This window comes from Ptychodera flava, chromosome 10 (genome assembly GCF_041260155.1).
Source record: "Ptychodera flava strain L36383 chromosome 10, AS_Pfla_20210202, whole genome shotgun sequence".
NCBI lineage: Eukaryota > Metazoa > Hemichordata > Enteropneusta > Ptychoderidae > Ptychodera > Ptychodera flava.
Window position 1 is genome coordinate 4774290 of NC_091937.1, and position 21341 is coordinate 4795630.

General features: G+C 39.2%; 1 protein-coding gene across 1 annotated transcript in view; it reads right to left on the reverse strand.

Moving 5' to 3' along the window:
• LOC139141832 (2-aminoadipate transaminase-like) overlaps positions 1–19164 on the reverse strand; it is a 35668-nt gene extending 16504 nt beyond the window's left edge. Inside the window, exon 1 of the mRNA XM_070711518.1 lies at positions 19010–19164. Within this exon, the coding sequence (XP_070567619.1) occupies positions 19010–19149 (140 nt within the window). The 5' untranslated portion in view covers positions 19150–19164. The remainder of the gene's footprint in view (positions 1–19009) is intronic.
• Between the last annotated feature and the right edge of the window lie 2177 nt (positions 19165–21341).

The window sequence follows — 21341 nt, forward strand, 5'->3', positions numbered from 1 at the left end:
TGTCACAGTGCCATTAATATTTTCGGGGTCAGTCAACAAAGCTGATCGCGGCATAATGTGTCGGCGGATATTATATGTGATCTTGATATACAACAAAGTGAAGTCAGCTGTGTTCGAGTCATGGTTCCCTATTGTGAAGATGTGAGATTAATACTAAGAACTTCTCTTTTTCATTTTCAGTTTCCCTGGGTTTGATAAATCAGGTCCCTCGAAATATGAAAAGCTGTAAGTTTACATTTGCAAACATTTGCCTCCTGTTATTTCATGTCTTTTTTATCCTATTTGCTTTCTCTATGATCCAATCATCACGCTGTGGCTTTTTCTGTGACCCAATCACCACGCTGTGGCTTTTTCTGTGACCCAATCACCACGCTGTGGCTTTTTCTGTGACCCAATCACCACGCTGTGGCTTTTTCTGTGACCCAATCACCACGCTGTGGCTTTCTCTGTAATCCAATCACCACGCTGTGGCTTTGTCTGTGACCGTGACCCAATCACCTTGCTGTGGCTATCGAATGAGTTCAAGGATGACGTTGTCAAGGACAAGCAAAGTCAGCGATTTCAACTGCTCCTTCTTCAATTTGATGTTGAATATAATGTTTTAAATGTTTGCAAGTGGCTTCCACCACGGACATTCTTTATTCAGTGGTGTTTAAAATACGTGTAATTTCTCAGTTTGGTTTCTGTTGGGTGTAAATTAAAATAACGAACAGTTCGACTATGTGTAGGAGTGAAAACGAAGGAGAGCATATGACTCACTTGCCTATTTGAGATGCACTGAAACTTGAGCTGCAATCACATGGCATGTACTCAGTCGCAGAGCGAGAGTAGTGTTCATAGTGACACTTCAATAGTTAAAGTGAGAAAGGAAGACAGGTCCAACTATTATGGATCCACAATTTAGGAACTACGCTAAAACTAAATTAAAACGCTGTCCATGTCGTCTGGGACTTCACGCAACTGTACAGCCTCGAGGAATGACACTTAGGCTGCGTTCATAAATAACAGTGAGGGGGCCTGGAGGAATCGCGATTGAAATTTTTATTCAAATCCCTCCCCCAGTATCACCAAAAAATTGTCAAGTTCCCCGTCTATATGATCATTTTTTCTAGGCCCCCAATTTTCATAGCTGCATAATTATCAGGGATGTATGCACAGAAAACTATACATTGTATTGCATAGTTCTGCTAGTAGATGTTCGACACTACCTCCTATCAGCAGTTTGTAGAGCCATATTCTAAAGGCAAGATTTAAATTGATTCATTTTTACATGCATCGATGGACTTTTTGGATTTATCAGTCTAAGCCTTCTTGAGTTAATCAAACTCTGACCAGGTCAATGGCACCTGCTGAAGAGCACACAAAATGACGACCATGAGAGAAGAAGACAATGTAGCCGTGTTGATATCTTCAATACAATATAATCTAGGGTACGCTATGATCAACTGAATGTCACTGGAGCATAAACTTGCAACAGAAAGACGTGTAATCTCTTTCATTAGATGCAAGGATGGAATGAACGAAGCAGAAAGCCACAGAAAATTCATAGTGAAAAACGTCTACGAGCATGTGTAGATGACAACAAAATAGGAATTTAGGTGTGGAAATTAAGCAAAGGAGGTGACGAGTTTGAGTATCAATTACACATAAGCATTCAGTGTTCTGAAAACTGAGAGTTATTTGTAACGTGACAGAAAGCCGTAATCCCGGTCTAGTTAGATTTGACAGCTAAGTCATCAACGGTGCGTGTCTCTAAAAACTGAGAACGAACTAGGCTGTCGATCCCTCAAGTTAGCATCGGCAGCAATCAGCTTCAATGCGCGGTGTAAAAATGTAGGGGTTTATTCACTACAAAGCCCGCCAATGAGTATAGAGTTTGTGCGGGTAATTTAGGTCGCTTCATACAAAAAAGGAGGGTGAGTCTACATTGTAATTCAAGAATCAAACTCAAACCTGTATGATATTCACATTCCTGTGAGATCACATCATCACCTAAAATGATTCTAACCCTTAATTTTAATAACCCCCTCGTTGTTTGGGAGTAAATATCCAGAGGCGTCTCTATATCTATGGCCATAGCTGCTCATGCGCAGTCAGGTCCAGTGGTATCATTAGAATTGCAGTGCATCATTAGAATTGCAGTGCACTTTCTTGCCATGACAGTAATCTATACACAAATTACTAGCGTATCATAACTTCTCAGAGGGACTGTGATAATACGTGCATACAAATTATACAGTACTATAGACAAAACAACAAAAAGAAAATGTGGACGACATGTGGAGTTGCACTCCCTTTCAAGTTTCTCGACAAAAAGAACGAACTTCAATGGGAATCATGGAAATATATCCAATCACACGGTTTAGTGACTCAAGATGAATTTTACGGGACTGATGATGGAACTCTGGCAAAGTTTTGAAACACATCGGAGGATAGTTGTATAATACAAATCCGTCAATCCGTCACGCTTTTGACTAAGTTGTCTCTACACAGCTAACCACTTCTTTAAATTATTGTAACACAATATCACGGAAGGACTCTTATAAGTACAAAATAAATAATTATATACACAAAAAACAAACAAACAAAAAACAAGATATAAATGCGTGGAGTTGCTCTCCCTTTCTTACATATATCCCGTTTGATACAGTGATTTGCCTGGAATAATTTCGGAGCTCTGAACTTTAAGCCGATGACCTGATTCATTCACGAAGGCAAATTTGACCAGAACCAAATAGGTCCGACGTAGCACCGGACCGAGGCTTCAATTTTGTTTGTGTTCAGACATGTTTTTAATGTTTTTAAGAAAAATATGCCGTTGTGCGGTTACTCTACCCTTGGCTGAAGTAACTTCAGCTGTACGTAACCTCTGACCTTTCAAATTTCAAATTGGCGTGTTTAGATATATCACAGACAAATATAGACAGACTTGTAACGCGGCATGCCTTTTGTTCCATGGTCGTCTCAGTAGACTATTGGCTTTTCATATTAAAATGAGCTTCAAAGGTGTTAAACGTTTTGGAGGCTTTGTTTGTGGTTGATAATTGCACTAGATTATACGAAAAATACGACGAGATGGCATCGTACTGCCAGTCGCGTAGCAACCATAGTTACTTTTTAGCTCTCAGGCCAGAAACACTGCTTCACGCCACTCAATATATAACACGCCAGCAGTTTCATAAAAATGTCCTTCCTTGACGCACGTGTAAAAGACGGTATGACTGACCATAAACCATTAAGTAGAACCAGACAGTATCGATAAAAGACTTATCAAATTTGGTTCAAACACACTCATTATATATTCATAAAAATATGAGAGGAATTTTTTAAAACGGTAAAACTCACTTTTCTGAAGCTCAAAACACTCCCCTTTTCGCCAGCACGTCAATTCCGCTCAGCACCACACGACAACAACAACACAAACTTTGCTAAAAATTGGCGAAAATCCGAAAATTACCGAAGGATGCATGGTCGGCACTCTTCGGAAAAGAGAGGCGAGAGTAACCTGAGGCCAGGCGAACATGGATGGGTTACGTAACCGCTTCACGCCTTAAACAATACCCGTTACAAGTCTGTCTAATAGTTTGTCTGTGGATTTATCAAGATGTTTTTACTGCTTTTCTTGCGCTTTTTACGCACAAGAAGGGCTTAAATATGACTACTATGTTATCGTCAGAGACAACTTCACTATGTCTTCACTGAACGTACAGACCGGAATCGGATACGTCGGCGGTAGAGAAATAATTAGTACGCCTGCATGAGCTGAGGGCTAGCCTAGATTCTATTCGCCCGCTTGCCTCCGTACCTCCGACCGGGAGTGTCGGAGGTACGGGAGGCAAGCGGACGAATAGAATCTAGGCTAGCTGAGGGCCTACATGGCGGTTTTTCACGATGTGAACTGCGCCTGATTTTGTGTCGTCCCCAAACCCCCTATATTCCTCTCAGGACATAATTTTTCCGACGCCGAGCGTTCAGATTGCTTTTATCACACCGTGTAAGATCGCTTTTATCACACCGACGTAAAAGTTTCGTCTGCCCTCACCTGTGTTCTAAAATTCCGCTTTGCGCCTCTGCGCCCCGTAGACGTGTGTGCATACATGCCTGAGAAGAAGAAAGTCGGGAAACCAATTGACTATAAGGACTATGCCTTGTCACCTTCCACGTTCGATTTTATTGTGAAAATGAGCAAGTTCATCTCTCTGTACATATGCCTGAAAAGAAGAAAGTCGGGAAACCAAATAATGGCTATATGGACTATGCCTTGTCACCTTCCACGTTCGATTTTATTGTGAAAATGAGCAAGTTCATCTCACATGTAATCGTCGATCTTCCTTATCATTCTCAAAATTCATACCTTGTACTTAATCTGCTTCAAAAATGCTCGTTTCTTGTGATTTTCGACAGACACATCGCAAAAAAACCCCAAAAAAACACAAGCGTGAGCAGTGTGCGAAATTAACGTCGGTCCGACGGTCCGACACCGACAGATTTCTCGTCGGGCCAAAAGTTTTTAGCAACATGTCGGTCCTTATGAAACGACTGGAATTTGGAATAGATGATGAAATTTCTCCGTCAAAACCTGTAACAGATGCAGATGATGACTAACTTAGAATCATATGATTCAGACTTGAATGTCATGCACCTATCAAATTGAATGTTTTCCACCGTTGGAGAGCGTGGCAACAGTGGATATTGATCGCACTTCGTGTCCTGGTTGTGGGGAATTCGATCTATGGTACGCCAGACGGGGGGGGGGGGGGACAATGTCACAACATAGTAATTTTTTGTCTTTCGACGTTTTATACATTTACGAACAGTCTTACAATAGAGCTGCGGTACAGTAGCTCGGTTTTGCCTGGGTATTTGGGTCGGACAGTTTTGCCGTCCGACCCAAATACCCAGGCAAAACCTCGAGCTACTGTATTGCAGCTACGTTTTCTTTGCTTTGATCTTCAATTGATGCGTTCAAAACATAAACGGTTCATAGAAGAGTTTAAGACAAAAACCTGCTACGAGTACAGTGCTGTTGCCTAAACATATGGAGGTATTTTTTACCTCCATGGTTTTGAACTACGCCCGATACAAGGACAAGATGTTACACGACAGCCCAATAGTGCTACCTGCAGGCGATAGTCAAGTTCGCTTTTCGCTACCAGTGTACACGTTTGTTTGTGGACCGCTAGAACATCTTGCTAACATTCGTTGGTCTTCAACCAAAGTCCACAAGACCGACTGTTACCATGATATATGGTGATAATAAGTGTACATTTTATAAAACAGAGCGACCTTATCATAACAGTTTTGTCGAGTTGCACGATCCGTCGTGTATACTCTCACTCTCAGAGGCCGAGAGTAGGGCTTCAAATTGTTTCGATATATACCGTATTTACGACGGGCATGCAAAACTCACCGTCACGTCATCCTGGGCTGTAGGCCTAAATTACGTCTTTTAAGATTGTACGGTATCACTAACTGATCGTGTCGCAATCGTTAAAATTAGAGCAGTATGGAGTGTCTGTCAAACTTTTCAGAGTCATTTTAATAACTTTAAGCTTTCAAAGGGCAATGAGACCCAGCAATCGCAGAGGCAAAACTTTTCAATCAGAAATCATGCATTCATTTCCGCGAGTGGCGACGTGTGCCATGTTGTCTGCAATTTCTATAATCGAGAAAAAAGTTATGATACTTGTCCTTTTAATTAAAAGTATAACTTAATCTGTTTCTTCATGAATGCAACAGAGGCCACAAGTAATCAATACGTCATATCAAAATACATACCAAGTATTTTCTTCCTTCTGTTTTATATTGAAATAAAAAAGACGTAGTGATCAATGTTTGCATAAAACATTAATCATACACTCCCCTTACTCATGACCGTTTTCAGGGTACTAAGGTATTCACTCACTCTTCAACCACTCGCGTTGGCTAATTTCAGAAGTGATTTTCAGCTCGCCAACCATTTTCAAATCACAATATCACATGCCCTGGTGTAGTGTACAATTGTACACAGCCATGTATAGAACATCATCCCCCAAAGACAGTAATGAGCGACAAACTTTCTCGCTTTCATCATCCACATGTAGTCAGTGCATGACCCTGTATTCGCCGGCCCCTGGGTGTTTGACATCATTTTATGGTCCGTGAGTGGGGGATTTGACATGGCTAGAAAAAAATGTGAAATTCTCCTGTTAGTCCCATAGTCCCCCAATGGTGGAAAACATTGTGTGCGCATGACAGTGAGGAAGATGAGGGCTGTGATCTTTTTTCAGATTCCAGATCATGTAGATGAATGATTCATGATCATTCATTTACACTATCTATGTGAACGATAGTCCTTTTGAGTGAATACTTACTGACTCTATTGATAAAAGGACATGAAAAATTAAATATTACAACATTCAAAAGCATAGTATTAGTGGAGAGTGTTGACTTTAATTGTCGTTAACAACTGCATTTTTGAGGACCGGCAGTTTTCTGTAAGGACCTGAATATTTGACTTGGTGCAGGCCCTTAGGCCGCGTTCAAAAAAATGTGAGGGGCGGGGCTGGAGGAATCGCGATTGAAATCTTATTTGTTTTCAGATCCCCCCTCAATACCCTTAAAAATTTTCGAGTCCCCCCTCAATACCCTCAAAAATTTTCAAGTCCCTCCAAATTACCATACAGCCGCATATTTATTAGGAATGCACGCAGAGTAAAAAAAACATGTAATGTGTCGTTCTGCACGCAAATGTTCAACACTATCTCTTATCAGCAGGTTGTAGAGCCATATATCTAGGAAAGTTCTTAAATTGATTCATTTTTAAATTCATCAGTGAACGTTTTGGATTTCTCAGTCTAAGCCGATTTGAGTTTATCAAACTCTGGCCAGTTCAATGGCACCAGCTGAAAAGCACACAAAATGACAATCATGAGAGAGTATGAAAATTATGTATAGCTAGCTACGTTTAACCAAATTGTGAAAAATGAGCACAATGACCTACCAAAATTTTTTTTTTCAAAAGTACAAGACATATACAACTTAGATGCAACTTATAAAATATTTTACAAATTGACAATACTGGAAGGTTGAAATATTCCATGAAATTAATGTTTTAATCTCAGAAATTTTGGGTGTAATAATGGCAAATTGGATAAAAAATAAAAGATTCCATTTAGTCACACATTTTTCCATTTAAATTAGAGTCTTTACTGTTTAAAGTTTTACTTTTGTGTTATAAAAACTGACTTTTCATCGTACATTTGTATAAGATCAATTATGGTGACCCCATCTTTTTTCTCTAATATTTGATTGTTCTTATATGCCAGAATTCAAAAATCCATGGTAACTGTTAGTCCCCTAGTCTTCTATGTGTTGCTCTCTGGCTGGATCTTGTGTATAAGTAGATGTATGTTTCAATTGAAACATACTGTCAATTGAGTGTCCTATGACCGAAACTCTTCTTAAACTACATCAGAGTCAGAGCTACATGTATCACTGTCACTGCCAGTATGTAGTAGCAGGGCAGTAGTTGTATTAACTTTATATTTTGAAAATATTTTTGTTCTGCAATTGTGTTCTTGTTCTATTCCCTAAAGAATGTTGAGCTATCCAGTATTCAGCTTGCCAACACAGCCTACGTGTACCGTGCATTTGCATCATTCAATTATCACCAATATTTAGACAAACGGGCTTTGTTGACAAACTGAATATTGTGTTTTTCAGCATGCTGTAGAGAGACACCAAGAAACTGTGTTTGATACATTGCATAGAAATATTGAAAAATTATCAACAATTGTAGCTCCTGCCCCATTACAAGGCCAATTTGTTCTACGAAAATTAATGGCATTCAGACATTTTTAGACTTTTTAGAGATTAAAGACATAAAATATGACAAAACGGTTCTAGATTTTGTTTAATTATTACTAACATTAGAACCATTGGACGACATCAATATGTTAGGAGTCAAAATATTTTCAGGTCCCCCCTTATAGGCAGAGCAAAACTTTCAAGTCTCCCCCTCGACTACCCCAAAATTTTCGAATCCTCCCCTGAATTCCTCCAGCCCCCCCCCACCACTTTTTTTGAACGCGGCCTTATGACCTGAAGCTATTTTCTCTTAATTTCGCACACTGAGCGTGAGCAACGTTACACAGTTTTTCTCGAGGGTCTATGGTTACACCAAGTCTGGTGTGGTAAGTTACGTAACACACCGGTATCTGGAGATCTGGTAACCCAAGACTCGCCGTTCATTGGTGAGAATCATCAAGACTCTCCATTCATTGGCAAGAATCAGAATGAATCAGAATGAATTGGGAGCCTTGATGATTCTCGCCAGTGAATTTCAATTCTCACTGTACTTGGTGAGAATTTCCATTCTCACCGGTGAGAATTTGTTCTCACACTTGATTCTCGCCGAGGAGTGCATTTCTCACCAATCTCCAGTGGATATTAAAATTTTCTCACCGACAGCGGTGCGAATAAGAACAGATTCTCACCGATTGCGAGAAAGCGTCATTTTCTCGCTCTAGTCTCGCAATTTTTCCCTATAGTGCTATGCGGTCAATCCCCGCCCAGAGCAGAGTGATTGAAAGTTTCCGATCAGATCACATACTAACACCAACAAATCGCTGTCAAGCTTAAGGCTTGCAAAAGCTAAAGCAGTGATACTTATGATATTTACAATAGAAACTCATACGAGTATGAGTCTACCTGTCTTTCTCTGGACGATTATCTGCATATGAAAGGTTCAATAGTAAAAGCATGTCGAATGCACTTATTCCGTTTGTCATGGGTAAGTGAGCAAAACATTCCTGAAGCGACCTTCTTTCAGTGAACAAAAAGTGACTTCAAGGATATCTTTAGTCGACAACAACAAACATATTAGTATTCTCTTCTCTAAGACTTGTGATAACCGACGGTTGAACAGATTACATAACAACTTTATGGGGACGAGTCAAAACATCGTAAAGTTGATCAGTGAGAAAGTCAGGAATGAGGGGAGAGCAATGCAGAGGCTGTAGGCAGCAGCACAGGCGAATTACAAGTAAATTGTCTGACAAATATATCAATATTATAATAATGAAATATTGATATTATCAATAAAACCGTTTCTTTACTGCTCAGCAATACTTGATAAAACCATAAATTGTACTTGACATCATAGTCTTGTCAACGGAGCGTCAAGGGCGACAGGGTCGAACAAGACAGATTTGGCAGGTAAATCCTCAACGCTAATGTAAGCTTAGGCTGCGTTCACAAATAACGATTAGGGGGGGGGGGGCTGGAGGAATCTCGATTGAAATCTTATTTTTTTTCAGATCCCCCCCTAAGTACCCTAAAAAATTTTCAAATGCCCCCCCCCTCTATATGGTTAAAATTTTTCAAGTCCCCCCCCCCAACTATTACAGGCCCGCATATTTGTAAAGGATGTGAGCGCAGAAAAAATAAACATGTATTGCGCCGTTCTGCTCTCAGGTGTTCAACACTACCTGTATTAGCACTTTGTATAGTCATATTCCCAAGGCAAGTTCTTTAAATGCATCAGTGAATTTTTTAGATTTATTGGTCTAAAAGCCAACTTGAGTTAATCCAACTCTGGCCAGGTCAATCGCTCCTGTTGAAGAGCACAGCAAAATGCAATCATAAGAGAGTAGGAAAATTGTGAATTCTGGCTAATTGCCGTATTGCACAGTGACCTACCAAAAAATTGTTTCAAAACTACAAGACCTATATTAAGGTTAAAATATTCCATCAAATAAATGTTTTAATCTCTGAAATTTTGGGTGTGATAATTGCAAATTTGGTTAAAAAATAAATAATTCCATTTGGTCACATATTTTTTCTTTTAGTCTTTACTATTCAAAGTTTTACTTCTGTATCATTTTATAATAAGAGTGTGAAAATTTAGAAAATCAAGCATGGTGACCCCATCTTTTTTCTTTAATATTTGATTATTCTCATTTGCCAGAATTCAAACATTTCTATGTTTTCTTCCATTTGTTGCTCTCTGGCCTGATCTTGTGTACAAGTGAGTTTCACTGTCATGAGTGTCATTTGACCAAAACTCTTCTTCAACTACCATGTACATCAGAGTCAGAGCTGTCTCTGTCACTGTTCAGGTATGCAGTGACAGTGACACTGCAGTAGCAGGGTAGTATCTGATAGTGACACTACCCGTAGGCAGTAGCTGTATTAACTTTGATAATTTTGGCAATATTTTTGTTCAGTTTTACAACTGCGTTCTTGTTCTACTCCCTACAGCATGTTGAATTCTCCAGTATTCAGCTTGCTATCACAGCCTATGTATGTGTACCATGCATTTGTATCACTGACAACTGACTGTCAGTTCAGGCTTTGTCGACAAACTAAATATTGTGTGTTTGAGCAAGCTGTAGGGAGATAGCAAGAAACTGTAGTTGTTATATTGCATAGAAATATTGCAGAAATCATTAACAGTTGCAGCTTCTGCCCTGTTATGAGGCTCAAGTTTGTTTTTTACGACAAATCACACGTTTAGATTTTTTCGAGATAAAAGTCATGAAATGTGACAATATGGTTTTAGATTTTGTTAAATTATTACTAACATTACAACATTTTGATGACATAAAAAATGGTATTCATTTTTCATTGAATTATCTACAAAAACTTGGAATTGGAAAATGTAAAACTCAAAAGGGACCCAAAAATTTTCAAGTCCCCCCCTACAGGTAGAGCAAAATTTTCAAGTCCCCCCCTCCACTACCCCCAAAATTTTCGAATCCCCCCTGAATTCCTCCAGCCCCCCCTAACCATTTTTTGTGAATGCAGCCTTAGACTTGGTTCAAGTCGGTGAATTTTTAAAAATAAAATAATTTATGATAGTTTCTCTTGTGTCTCTCCTATTTCATACAAACCTATTTGGAATTTGGTATAGCTAGCCCAGCGAGGCCATGTTTTCCTAGCAATTGAATGCATTACCTTTGAGTCTGCTGTATAGGGTTCACACCACTCATCGCGTCCACTCCACTCACGCGCGCGTTTCACATGAAAGCAGAATACAAATCATTGCGTTCACTCCACTCAAACATTCACAAATCACAGACTTGAACCACAGTCCCTCTGGTGGATAGAGGGACTGTGCTTGAACCAAGTCTAATGTAAGCTAAGAAACTATCGTCTCTAGGAATCCACGCCAGTACAGAGCCTCCAGGAATGAGCTTTACACCAAATTTGGATCCTTGTCGATCCCTTAGGGAATGAGCACAATTAATGACAGAGGAGGCTAGAAAAGAAAATGTTTTGCCAACATTTTTTTCGTGACCACCTAACACATCGGCCAACACTTTAAGAGCCCCCGCTACCCACACAAAAACGTTTTAGCCCTCAAAATATAAATTCATAAAGAAGTCAGTGGATGTTGACTGATTCAAGAAGCTTTTAACCGTCATATATTATATATATATATATATATATATATATATATATATATAATATATATATATATATATATATATATATATATTTATATATATGGCTACACTCATCGGGTGGTTGTATCAGACTGATGCAAGGTTATCTGTGGAAACGTTTTGTTTTACCTTTTTGTTCACGTCTGAGATTTGTGAATGGTTGACATAGGCGTGAACGCGATGAGTCGGGTGAACACAATGAGTGGGGTAACGCTATACTGGGGAATTTCTCCCGGTGAATGCGACAGGAACTGACTCACTTCTGCCTAGACTCAAAGGTAACGCGCGTGCAATCGCTAGGAAAACCTTGCCTGGGCTGCCAATATAGGTCTATAAGAAATAGGAGAGATACAAGTGAAACTATTACAAATGATTTTTTTTTAATTCACCGACTCGAGCCAAGTCTATAATTAAACCTCTTTGTTTAACGAATGTAAAGCGTCATCACTTCACACAACACGCCACTACTTGCCAAAGAACTAGAAAACAAGAATACTTCAACCCAAAATAAAGAATGCAACTGTTGGCAGAGAAGTCATTGTCCTCTATCGGGGAAATGCCTTACACAAGGATCATTATACCAAGCCAAGGTAACCAGGGAGGCATCATTTTACAACAGGTATAGCCACAAACTGATGACGTCAAATCACCGTACACAAAACACAGACGCCTTGTAATCATGGCACTGTGTACGGCGATTTTACGTCATCAGTTTGTGGCTATACCACTAGTAAAATGCTGCCACCAGGGACAACACGACACAAGAGACATACGTAGGACTTACAGAAAACGATTCCAAAACCAGATGCAGAAATCATATGCTTACGTTCCGCAACGAGAAATACAGAAACAACACAGAACTGAGCAAACATATTTGGACTCAAAGTGCCTCAAATGTACAATGCACCGTCAAATGGAAAATCGTCAAGCGATGTAAAGCATATTCAAATGTTACTAAAAGATGCAACCTGTGATGACATGAGAAATTTTTAACTCATCTCCCATCCAGAAACATGTCTTCTCAATAACACATATGAATCCACCTGTAGACACCGAAGGAAATTCCTGTTTTGCAAACATTGAGAGAAACATGACGTTATCACCATCAGTCTAATATATGCAAACTTCAATCACAACTCCAGCAAGTGTCAAACGCGAAAAGACAACATATGCAAGCTCGCCAATTCATCAATCTGATACAACCACCCGACGAGTGTAGCCAGCCTTTGCTGACTATATACGAAACAAATTGATAGCACCGACACACATTTATACACACAATTGTGTGCATTACGTATATTGTAAAAATGTATATTTTAAAAAGTAATCAGTAAAGTTGCTGTAAATAACAAATGCCAATAACAAAATATCAGATATCAGAAATATTGCCTTCGTCCCTGCAACACTGATGACTGGTGTTAATGTAAATATTGCTGTAAGAATTGCCATTAAATTGTGCATGGCCTGTTCATTATTTTGGAAAAAGGAATATTACATGAGCATTAAAAAGAAATTTAATCAGGCTGAATGCATTTTTCCACAGCCCACCATGTCCTTCTGGTGGTCCTGTGATAAAGGTAGTCAACTACTGCTATTGTTTCTCGTGCTCACATTTGCCACAGCAGTCAGGGTAGTGCATACAAGCACAAGCTGTTGTCGATGCGAACATTGACTCATGCAAAGATAAAGTGATGCTCCATCATTGAATAATTGTGCTTGTCAGTCATTGAAATACATTCATTCCACTCGATAATCTCAGAAAATAGGTTTCTGAAAAAAACCAGAAAATTCTTTTCTGTCGAATTCATAACCATATGATTTGCACACAGTTTTAAAAAAAAATGGAGGCCACGTCACTGTTCCCCATCAAGCCCCCCTTGGACACACGATTTTTTTTCGTGGTCCGCATTTTTTTCTTCCTGCCCCCTGCCGTTAATTGTACTCGATCCCTTACGTTGCTACGCTAGGCTATCGATCCCTCAAGGTACAGGCGGCATGCAGTCAGTTTCGAAGCAGTCTAAAATTGTATGGTTTTATTCACGCCAAAGCCCGCCAGTAAGATCAGTGTATGCGGGTAATTATTGGAATGTCGCTTCATACAAAAAAGAGGTGAGTCCAACTGAAGAATCAATGAATCAAGAATCAAACTCAAAAGTGTAGGATATTCACATTCCTGTGAGATCGTATTATCACCTAAAATGATTCTGAAAACTTTTAACCCTCGCTTTCTCAACTTGGAGCAAATATCCACAGGCGTCTCTGCCTATGGCCACAGCTGCTCATGCGCAGTCAGGTCCAGTGGCATCTTTAGAATTTCAGTGCTTTGTCTTGCCATGACTAATTAGTTCTACACAAATTAGCGTATCATAAGTTCACAAAGGGACTGGATGTATGTATACAAAATACAAAACACTCAAACAAAAATGAAAACAAAAGAAAATATGGACGATGTGTTACTTCCTGACTAAAATGACAAACTTCAAACTTTAAGGGACAATATATTGCCATGCCCTGTCCGTCGCATTTGAATTTGCCTAGCTGAACCACGTAACTGACTACAAATACACAGTAATGGTTTTTATTTTACCCGTGAATATGAATAATAATATCAAAAACTCAAAGTATCGTAACTTAACAGCTCAAACGTAAATTGTGATTTGTACAAAGATCATAATCAATCACAAAATAATTTGAGGCACTCGTGGGCCCGGTTTAGATACTTTTTTCAGTCCAAAAACATCTCCGGATTTGCAATTTTATACAGCGCGCGTGACAGTACATCACGTAGTGCTCAGTTGTAGGGCCCCGATGTCTTTCACGTGGGAAATTTTAGTAAAATTTTGACATTTTTGGGGGGTTCGTTGATAATATTTATAGGAATAACAGACTTCGCCCTTACCATTAGCGTTTATATATGGATACGGGTGAGACGAAAGCCAAAATTAACGGGTTCGGCAAGCTTCATTCGTTTGGTCAGCGCTTCGCCCCTTTTTAGGGCCAAAGCCGATACTTAGTGTGAGGATCATCAAGTTTGCGAAAAATATTTCTATTGGTCACGTGGTTTGGCAGCCATCATGGTTTTTGTGAAAAACCTACGATTACCAGCAACACTTGCAAACCTACAATAAACCTGAGATGATGTTCAAAATTATTCTCTAGAAGAACTAAAATATCATTTTTAGCTCAAATTTTGCAGATACTATCATAAGCGCAAGTACTTGAAACCATGGCAATTGCTTGGTTCCCGCTAACGCTGCTTGCAGCTCCAGTGAATTTCTATAATATATTAAATCACTCGATTTAGTCACTGAAGATGAATTTTCAGGGAGTAGAAATGGAACTTTGGCAAAGTTTTGAATTAATAGCATCGGAGGATCGTAGTGTAATGAGTCCCGTCAATCCGACACGCTCATCCGACACAGCTAACCACTTCCATACATAAATTAGTGAAAGACAATATCACGGAAGGACTCTGATAATGAATAGATACAAAATGAATAATACTATACACAAAAAAAAAAAAAAAGAACAATTAAAAATGTGCAGAGCTGCTCACCTTTTTGCATTACAAATGGCAAAGACATGGTATGCTAAGGTCATGGCACTTGAATGGCAATTCTTAGCGTAACAACAGGCGCTAATGATCACATATGTTAAACTTCAATGTAGTTTCTGTTCAGACATGTACACCGAAGTACGGTTACTGTACCCTTGACTGACGTAACTTAAGCTCTATGTGATCTCTGGCCTTTAAAAATTTAAAATGGCGGGATTGGATATAATCATGATGTTTGTACAGCTTTTGGTACGCGTTTCAAGAGGGGCTCATCGGACACAATTTTGGCATGTCCTTATTGAGAAAACGGTCGGACAGGCATCGGTACTCGGCGGTGGAGAAATAAGAAGCAGGCCTATACATGGTTGGATAGAGGGATTCTTGTTTTTAACGACATTTTTAACTTGTACGTCTCTCTCTGAATTGTACAAAAACTGTGAATCTGGCAACATGGTCTTTTTTGTGGAAAAAGAAGTTCTGATTACATTGCCATGATAAAGATTGGATTAAAAACTGTTTACAATCGAACTTGGCGAGTGACCAGGGCCAGTGTCACACGTCCACAAGCGGAAATTTTGGCCGATTTGGATTTTGTGCCGGCCCTAGATCCCCCTTCCTATACTCCTGTTCATGACAAAATTTATCTGACGCGACGTCGACGCTGAGCGTTCAGATGGAAAAGTTACTTCGATGGAGAGGCGACATAACATTGTCTGTGTGAACGGGGTATATTTTGGAGAAAGCGGGAGTGAGGTTATTCCGATGTTAACCGTCCCAGGAATATGCTATGAGACGTTCCCCAGGTTGGTTCAAGAGGGTGCCACCCATGCAGGTCGGTGACCCTGCCAAGGGTACACACCCCTTTTGTTTAGAGTTTCCCATGAATGATCGAGTCTCTTTTTGTCATACATCGAAAGCAAACAGTGAACCTATCGTCGATGCCGGTCGAACGTTTGAGTATTATTGCTAATTAAATACATTCATACAAAATAATTTAGATATAAGCAACAACTTAGTTCCTGAGTCTAATTGGTCACACCCCTCCGTACACACAGTGACCTCTTCCAGTAAACCCTTGTGATAGGTGGCATGAAACTGACATTTTCTCTATCAAACTAGTAAAACTAAACACAACTTGACAATAAGTTTGCCTACACATCGGCATGTCACATGTACATATCACGAAATTAATTTCTTACGTTGTATGTTGGAACACTTGTTTGCTATTGCCATAGAATAGTCTACCGAATTCGTTATTTGTTTATTCTCATATGCTGCCTTGTTATAATCTAAGGAAGATAGAACGAAAATGGCCTAGACGCACCTTTCACTAAGTCTACTGCGGCTTAGTCTGTGTTTTTATTTTGTTAAGTTGCGTAAAAGCATTTTGGACACCAGTATCTAAAGGAGATCAAGCTTGTCGGTAACTCCAGACTGTTTCACAGTGCATAACCTGCCCTACTTAAAGGCATACAGTCACCTCTAATCTAAATATGCCCATATATGGTCACAGCGGCGTTCCTTGGTAATCAAATGCCCATGCAAAGGCGCTGTTTTTAAAAAGCGGCCACCCGCTTAAAATCTGTGATTGGTTAGATTTTCTCTTTCCATGGCAACTGCGGCAAAATTGGAACAGGTGACAGTATACCTTTAAGCTGTCTACCATTGTTAGGGAGCCTTCAGTAATTACAGGGGGGGTGGGCCGGGGGAATTTCGCGAACAGCTGTACCGTAAATGTGACCCTCCCCCAATCCTCCTGTCTAAAATGTGACCCTCCCCTTGTCCGACATTCTAAAACTTGACCCTCCCCCCCCCCACCTACTGTGGAATTCTCCCCGGGAATAACTAAAACAGTATCAGCTAATTTACATAACAATTGGTTCAATTGTTATGTTAGGGACAAATTACAGAGGGGAGGGCTGGTGTTTTTGGAGGGACAATCGCAATTTATCACGCAAGAATTTTTGAAGAGATATGGTATTTCATACAGTTTAGGGAGGGTCACCATATTTTGTGCAACTATAAGAAGGCAAGATGTAGCTGATTTAGTGCTTCATCCAAAAATATCAAATCATAATACATGGAGTCTATCAGGCAAATTATTGACAATTTACCCCCACAAAACATGCTATATCTGTATTTTATATGTGTTTGATAATGTATTTAAATGTACCTTGCTTGATAGGGAAGTAAAATGAACATTTGTGTACAAGAAATTGATTTCTGACTTTCATCTAAATAGTTGGTTCACTATCCATGGTGTTTATGATGAAATTATGAATAGTTTTTTCCAATACAAAAATAGGTAAATCTTTGCATTTGTGTACTTTTGATTATTGATATTAATTTTCTTGATTAGACTAGAGTGGTTACAAGTAGATGGTTGTGTAAGAAATATGATTTTGGAATTTCACCAAATGTCATTCAATACACTATGCATTGGGTTTTATGATAAAACTATGAATATTTTTTTTCAGTACAAAATTAGATAAATCTGTGCATTTATGCATGCCTGATTATTCACATCATTTTTCTTGATAACACTAGAGTGGTTACAAGTCTATGGTTGTGCAAGAAATTTGATTTTGGAATTTCACCAAAATGTCCATACACTATGCATTGGGGTCTATGATGAAACTATGAATAATTTTTTTTCAGTACAAAATTAGAAAAATATGTGCATTTATGCATGCTTGATTATTTAGATTATTGTTCTTGATTAGACTACAGTGGTTACAAGTCTATGGTTGTGCAAGAAATATGATTTCGGAATTTCACCAAAATGTCCATACACTATGCATTGGGGTCTATGATGAAACTATGAATAATTTTTTTTCAGTACAAAATTAGATAAATCTGTGCATTTATGCATGCTTGATTATTTAGATTATTGTTCTTGATTAGACTACAGTGGTTACAAGTCTATGGTTGTGCAAGAAATATGATTTCGGAATTTCACCAAAATGTCCATACACTATGCATTGGGGTCTATGATGAAACTATGAATATTTTTTTTTCAGTACAAAATTAGATAAATATGTGCATTTATGCATGCTTGATTATTCACATTATTGTTCTTGATAAGACTAGAGTGGTTACAAGTCCATGGTTGTGCAAGAAATTTGATTTTGGAATTTCACCAAAATGTCGATTCACTATGCATTGGGGTCTATGATGAAACTATGAATATTTTTTTTCAGTACAAAATTAGATAAATCTGTGCATTTATGTATGCTTGATTATTAAGATTATTATTCTTGATTAGACTAGAGTGGTTACAAGTCTATGGTTGTGTAAGAAATTTGATTTTGGAATCTCACCAAATGTCAATTCACTATGCATGGCGGTCTATAAGTGTGTGTGTATTTTGTTGGTGATTTCCTTTTCAGGAAATATCACACGGACAATCAAAGTTTTGGCCATAATATCAGCTTCTGTCAAAAGTGACCCTCCCCCCAAGATAGGTTTATAAAAAGTGACCCTCCCCCTTGAACTGTTTTCTAAAAAGCGACCCTCCCCCCAATTCCCCCGGCCCACCCCCACCTGTAATTACTGAAGGCTCCCTTATGGGACACGAAGGCTGCAACCAAAATGTCTTACTTTCCCAAGTCGGGCGATTTACGTGAAGTCTTTGCTGTGAGTGTTCTCTTACATATATTCAAAATATGATTTTTTTTGTCTGGTGAGTCAACATACCATCGTTGTCAAAAGAAATAGATCGCATGAGAACATGGTCACTTGTATATACGTGCAACACGCAGCATAGCCCTGCGTACCGTGCTGTGTGTTTCGGGCGTTACGCCCGAAAACACAGCACGGTACGCAGGGCAACACGCAGCGGTGCCGATGTGTGAGTTCTGAAAACAATGCTGGGCCATCCCCGCCTAGAGTGATTGAAAGTTTCACGTACTAACACCAACAAATCACTGCAAAGCTTGCAAGTATGCCTCGGGACTCGCAAGAGCAAGATCAGTTGATACTCTTATGATATTTGCAACTGAAACTAATGAGAATATTACTTTACCTGTCTTTCTCACGGCGATTATCTGCATACGCAAGATTCGAATGAGCATGTCCCGTCCCGTCATGGGTTAGTGAGCAAACTGAAGTCACTAAGCGTATACGTAAACACAGTCCCTCCAGGGACTGTGGTGTAACACACATTCGATGAACAAAAGATGGAACTACCGCTGACACAACCTCTACTCTAGCTTGAGTCAAGCGTCAGGTAAATACAACAACTAGACGCACCGGGCATAACCGCTGTCTGGACTGAATTTTGTCTGGTAGATATAGAATACTCCTTCGAACTCCGACACCGACGGATCTTGACATATGTGGTTTTCTTTGTAGTATTCATTGCACATGTAATTTCATAGTATAAAATAAACAGCATATATTACTCTGCATCCCAGAAACACCTCTTACACTATAGGAAAAAATTGCGAGACTGGAGCAAGAAAGTGACGCGTTCTCGCAATCGGTGAGAATTTCTCGTTATTCTCACTGCTGTCGGTGAGAATTTTAAAATTCCGACCGGTGAGCTGCGAGAAACGCACTACTTGGTGAGAATATGTATGATAACATATTCTCACCGGTGAGACTTTAAGTTCTCACCAAGCACGGTGAGAATGGTAATTTTCACGGTGAGAATGTATCATACTCATCATTTACAGGTGAGAATCAACCAGACTCACCATTCACCGGTGAGAATCAAGCAGACTCGCCGTTCATAGTTGAGAATCAACCAGACTCGCTGGTCTCACCAGTGAACAGCGAGTCTGCTTGATTCTCACCAGTAAATGGTGAGTCTGGTTGATTCTCACCAGTGAATGATGAGTATGATACATTCTCACTGTGCTTGGTGAGATTATCAGTCTCACCGGTGAGAATCTGTCATCATACTTTATTCTCACAAAGGAGTGCATTTCTCGCAGCTCACCGTTGAGAATTAAAGATTCTCACCGACAGCGGTGAGAATAACAAGAGATTATCACCAATTGCGAGAAAGCGTCACTTTCTCGCTCCAGTCTCGCAATTTTTTCCTATAGTGCTAATAAAAGCTAACGTTGTGCGTTGTGAACAGAGGTGAAAACTGTTAAGGCAATGAAAGAACAATTTACATGCATAAATCCTTACTAATTACCTTTTAAGTAGAACTTTATAGGAAAGAAAATCTTTGCGGAACCGAAAAACAATTTACAAAATTTTGGGAATACGTATTCGAAGAATAAATATACCCTATATAAAACTTTGTTGAACTCAGCTTCAAAGACTTTCGTAAACCTAGAAAAGCTAACCGTACTCCAGGAAAAGGGCAAAAAGCCATCTTTATCCCCATAAAATCTTCAGTTTAATAATTTTCTATAAAGGTTTTATGAAATAGCAAATTTCGTGGAATGCATGGTATCTGAAAACCAAAGTTTCAAACTACAAGCAATCAGAAAAGCATTTTCTGCAGAAATTTTTTGAGTCTGAAAAGTTAAGTTTTCCTAATCAACACTGCTAGTTTTGTCACTACCTACAAGTTTGAGTGTCTGAATGTGAATATCAGTGTAGGAATCAGCATAGTGAATTTCAAAAGAACAACACAAGCTGTTTCTAGGAGGATTTATGACTTCTAATTAAAAAGAAAGACAAATAATTATAGGAAATTGCAGATAGGTAGAGGTAACATTATTCATGATTTGTGTATATATTGAATAATCAAGAAGTGTACTGTGTAAGGATCTGTTTTGGGAATGCCCACATGATGTACCCAGTCCTGGTTATTTCCATATGAAGTGATACTCCAAGTACTGGAGATATCCGATGACTCATTATTCATGATGATTTACACCACTGGAGAGTCCTCCGTCGGGAAGTCGACAATGTCTCCCATGAATGGAAAAATGTATATAGACTAGTTTAAACACACCTTTCCCCTCTTTTCCCATTTTAAATGGTTTGGAAAATTACTTGACTGATATGAAAGAGGACTCATAGTATTTTTGTAAAATTGTCCACAGATCATTTCCACAGCCATACAGAATAACGTAATGGAACGCAGGGAGACAAGTTGTACCTGCTTTATGAAACAAAGGGATATTGATTTTTTCCAATTTTAATGACAAAAGAAAGTTACTTCATAATGTAGTTTTGACCGTTGCTCTCAACAATTTAAGTTACTACTGTCTGCAGCTTTCGGGCCCGTCCGGTAACCCTTCATCAGCATGAATGACACTGGCTGGACAATTGGCATCAGTCACGGGGTTCAGTGATCACATGTAAATCATGTGATTGAATTAGGCTTCTGTATACTGATGGTAAGGCATAGCGGCCATGATCACGATTAGCTAGCGATGTGTTGTGCTTCC